This window comes from Sardina pilchardus, chromosome 10 (genome assembly GCF_963854185.1).
Source record: "Sardina pilchardus chromosome 10, fSarPil1.1, whole genome shotgun sequence".
In the NCBI taxonomy this organism is placed as follows: domain Eukaryota; kingdom Metazoa; phylum Chordata; class Actinopteri; order Clupeiformes; family Clupeidae; genus Sardina; species Sardina pilchardus.
In genome coordinates, this window is record NC_085003.1 from 9,123,987 (window position 1) to 9,128,986 (window position 5,000).

The 5,000-nt window shown below is 45.3% G+C and overlaps 1 protein-coding gene across 1 annotated transcript in view; it reads left to right on the top strand.

Moving 5' to 3' along the window:
• banp (BTG3 associated nuclear protein) overlaps nt 1-5,000 on the top strand; it is a 50,985-nt gene that overhangs the window by 19,608 nt on the left and 26,377 nt on the right. The window contains exon 10 of the mRNA XM_062547555.1: nt 2,310-2,381. Within this exon, the coding sequence (XP_062403539.1) occupies nt 2,310-2,381 (72 nt within the window). The remainder of the gene's footprint in view (nt 1-2,309; nt 2,382-5,000) is intronic.

Consider the following 5,000-nt stretch of genomic DNA (forward strand, 5'->3'; position numbering starts at 1 on the left):
AGTGTCCATTCAATGTTTTTTATGTTCAGATAACAATTTCGTCATGGGTTTGCGAAATCAAATTGCAGGTGCTCAGGAAATTGTGCTTGAGAGTCCTTGAACTTGATCGTCCTGAAATGGTGGGAATCACGTTTATGTCTCAATGCTCAGGAAAGTTTCTGGAACGTTCTGTGACGACTTTGCTTGCTGGACACTCAGCAGGGATCTTGAACCCGAGAGCCATAATTCAAAGGTGGCTTTTATTATTCGCTGACTAGCCCTCACGAGTGTCCCTTCGCATCTCCGGCATGGTTTATGGCTCACCTGAATGATTTCTGACAGATTGATCGCTTTCTAGCTGTGCAATTTATACATTGTGTTTTGATTGGCGAGCACCGGGAGACAGCGAGAGAGAAACCGAAGCCAGTGGCCCGCGTTTACAGACGACATATAAAATGGAGCTTAGCGTCCAAAAGCCAGAACTTACAAGCTGGAGCCCCCCTTTTTTTTTTGTTACGACTTTTGCTGGACAATTAACATGGAACCTGAATGGAGAAAAGCATAATTCAGGCATGTTTTACTATTTGCCGAGCGTCCTCTGCACAACATCTTTTACTGCTTTTCCCCCCGAAACGTATCCAGCAGATTAATCTCATGTATACGCGGTGTGGCATGGATCATGTTTTGATTGGTTGAGAGCGGAAACGCTGGAGAGAAGGGAGAGAGTGTGGAGCGAGAGGCCGAAAAACAAGGCCGAAGTGGGGGGCGGGTGGAGTTGGCGGTGGAGGGGGTTGTGTGCTAGTCAATCACCCCAGTGGTTCCATTGTTATCACTTTTGGCAGTGGATTCGTATTTCCACTGTGCCTGTTTCTGTTCCCCGGCACAGGCGCTGTGGAGGCAGTTAAATCTTCATCGCCTTATGGCGCAGTACACTCCTCACTACAGTAGTCAACATTCAAAATCAACCTCTATCCCGTTAGCTGGGTGACATACACTGGACAGTGGAATAGGTGTGAGTGACATATATAGGGTGGGCCAGGGGATCGGGAGACGACAAACGGCAAAGTTCTTTGGAAAAAGGGTTGAGGTTCTTCTTTGGAAGTATGTGGTGGAGGTACAACGCCAATTTCAACAGGCCACTGTCATTGAGACAACAAACAAGTTCTTACAAGAAATGTTGTGGTTCTTCATTGGAAGTATCTGGTGGTGGCCACTGTCATTGAGACAACAAACAAGTTATTAGAAGAAATGTTGTGGTTCTTCCTTGGAAGTATCTGGTGGAGTTGCAAAAGGCCAATTCCAACAGGCCACTGGCGTTGAGACAACAAACAAGTTCTTTCAGGAAAGGTTCTTCAGTGGTTCTTCAGAGGTTCCTCAGTGGATGGAGGTGGAGGAATTCCAACAGGCCACCGAAGTAGGGATGAAAGTGATTGGAGTTTAGCGTGATGATGATGAGTGGAGGAATCTGACAGATGAAAAGGCGTAAGTGGACAAATGGTTTCTGGGGGAGTGTGAGCGAGTGGGAAAGACAGGGAAATTTTCACAACAGCACAGCAGCAGAACTGCAGAACGAGCCAGAAAGTGAGAGACAGACACGAAAGAGAAGATCTGAAGGACATAGAGAGAGAGAGAGAGAAAGACAGAGAGAGAAAGAGAGAGAGAGAGAAGGAAAGCGAGAGGGGCGAGGGGGAAGTGAGGGGTGGAGTGACTCATTACTGGGAGCTGGCTGTAGCGTAGTTATTACACTCCTGATATTATTGAGTACATTAACGGTTGCGCTTGAGCCTGAAGTTTATGAGCGTTGTTAATGCAGGGGAGGAAATGTAAAGCACACCCGTTGGCAGCGCAGCCCCACCGCCACTCACACAGCACCAGCACAGAGAGCTGCTACTGGGGCCAGGAGCTGTCTTTCTCTCTGTCTCTCTGACACACACACACACACACACACACACACACATGCTCTCACTCTTTCACTCACAAAAACCAAGGGGCATATTTGAAAACTGATGATAAACACTCTTGTGGTGTGCGTGTGCGTGTGTCTATGTGTGTGTGTGTGTGTGTGTGTGTGTGTGTGTGTGTGTGTGCGTGTGTGTGTGTGTGTGTGTGTGTGTGTACTTCTACTACTATCTGTGACAACGAAAGCCGTTCAAATGACATATCAACATGCACGTTCCCATCAAGAGACTCATAGAGTCCAGCGGGTGTGCCGTCACACCACCTACTCACCAGTTCCTCTCTCTGCCTCTCTCTCTCTCTCTCTCTCTCTCTCTCTCTCTATCTCTGCCTCTCTCTCTCTCTCTCTCTCTCTCCCTTGTTCTCCTTGGCAGATCCCTCAGGGCCATCTCCACATTGCTCAGGTGCCACAGGGGGAACAGGTGCAGATCACCCAAGACAGTGAGGTAAGCCTGCCCTGTGTCTTGCAGTATGCTAGAGGCCTCGTCTCGCTGGCATTCTCCTCCTCTCTCTTTCTCTCCCTCCCTCCCTCCATCTCTTTCTCCCTCTCTCTCTCTTTCTCTCTCCCCCACTTTTTTTTCACAGTGTTTCCATTGCGATTTTCCGCAGAACTGATGCCATTTCTTTTCAAAGTGGACAAAACACAGTTGTGAATGGTCTGTGTTTTTCAGTGATGTGATGTGATAAAAGCAGGGGTTTCTCCTCTCGTGATTGTCATTACAATTAAACAGGGTGACAGATCTCTTAAGATTTGTCTTGCCACTTTGATATCAGTTGCATCCACCTGAATTGCTGCAGTCATGATAATTCAAAGAATTCAAACTGCCTGGTCTCAAACCACATAAAACTACCTTGTGTAGATGTGGCTCACTTAAATGCAAAAAATGTGTCTTCATTTCAATGTTTGTGTCTGTTACTGTTCCGTTATGTCTGGCAATTCTCGACATCACGTCATTTCCTCCAGATAAAGTGCAGTCTATGGGCTGCACTCGGTGCTCAGACCCACGTGGTTGTATTTGCTCATCGTTGTATTTGTTTATACCGTTGATGTTGATGAAGTTGATGACTGCTGTATTCAGTGAGTTCCCCCTTAAATGACTGGCTCATAGAAAAATGACCTGACTAAAAGGCTGAATATTCGAGTCATTTATCATCTACTTCTGTTGTCTTGGATGGATGCGTTTATTTTCACCGAGTTGTGGCAACAGAAAGGGGTTGCAATGTCGATAATTGGTCAGTCCAGCTTTGATTCTCAAACACGCTGTTGCATGTCAGTATTGCTTTGGATAAAAGCGTCAGTTAACCGGTCAACCTCAAATTTTTACTTTTTTAAATTGTGAATTATGCTGGTGTTGAAACTGGTCTTCTGTCAGTTTTTAGCAGATGCCAAAATATTATAAATCATTTAAAAAGGGAAATTCTTAGCAATGTCAATATCAATACTAAAAGTATGTGTTAGTATTATTAATAAACATCAAACACGATCTTAATTCCAGCGATCCAGCTTTCTCTCCCTGGCCTGCATCTCAGCCTAACTGTCCAACTATTTTACATCAGGTCACTTGTCAGTCGTCCGTTTCTGTTTTACATCTGGTCTCTCTGACTCAGTGTTTGTGTGTGTCAGTTCATACTCGCATTGTTCGGAACATGAGTCTGTGGTCAGGCCTTCATAGCGCTGTATGGTCAGCACATGTGACCCATTCATCTGTTATGTTTATAATCCCCTCCATGAATGAGGATCAAGTATTCATGCTTCAGTGTGTCCTGCAGGCTCAGCCATTTTTGTATACATGATATCTAACCAGATGGATTGGAGCCCAGAAAGAGATCTCAGGAAGGCCTTGTTCTCTGCAAGAATGGTAGAGGTTCTTTCCAGGAAGTTTTCCTAGGAGTCACGCCACCATTCCCAAAAGCCCACCTTCATTTGTGCAATATTTCAATTCCAGACTCCAGTCGCCATTGTAAGCAAGACACATCAGAATAGTATTACCATGCACATATATAAGCCGTCGTAATTCCCTCTGTCTGTCAGCACACATATGTACGCAGTAAGCATACATACACACACCCCTCTCTCACACTCCTTCTCCCTGTCTTTTACGCTCACACACAGGCATGCCTGCAGGAATTCATGTTATGATAATGCATCCATGCCATGCCATTCCATCTACGCTCTTGAAATGCGTGTTTAGGAGAGTTTCAATTGTAGAGGAGGGAGGGTGAAGGAGTAACGAAGCTCTCTGTTTTGTTTGAACGTCAACAGAAGTGACTTTACCCAAACATCGCTGAGAGCAACTTTAATTTGGACAATGGTATGAAGCCGATTTGTTCTATTTTAGTGTGTGAGCTTTTAACATAAGTAAGCATTCATTCAGTATGATAGTCGAGCTTGTAACAAGCAGACTTTTAAAATCCATTTCTTTCAGGTTAAGCATACAGTAGGTAGAAAACAGCCACACACGCAAAGATAGCCAATTTAATTAGCTTGATAGGACATCAAAGTACCGCTCTCGACTGGGTGTTACAACAGAGCGGTTGAGAGTGATTGGGATTGCCGATGTCTTGTGAGTTAGTGGGATACTGTGCCTAATTGGGAAGATAGATAGGGCAACTACGCGTGGAAATTCTCTCTGTCGTTTTTGAGTAGCCAGATGGTACGCATAGTGCGTATGGCCGTACACCTGCAGGCGCGCCTGCGCACACACACACACACACACACACACAGGCACACACACACACACACACACACACACACACACACACACACAAATAGCCAGCCTGTCACACATAGGACCCCGAACTCCATGAGTTCTTATGTTTGTGACTCTCTCGCAGTACTAATCTCATCCGTAGCTGCATGTATACATGGAGGACATTAAGACGACATCAGTGTGTTGAAATGGCATCGGACAACATGCTTCTGAACTCAAAATGTACTTCAAGCTAACCAGTGTTTTCAACCTGAGAGAGCTTGTAAATGAATGCAAGCTAGTAGAAGTTTGCCAAGTAGCAGTTCACCCCCAACTTTTAAAGGGTCGCCCAGGCAGTTTTGCCATAAAATAATG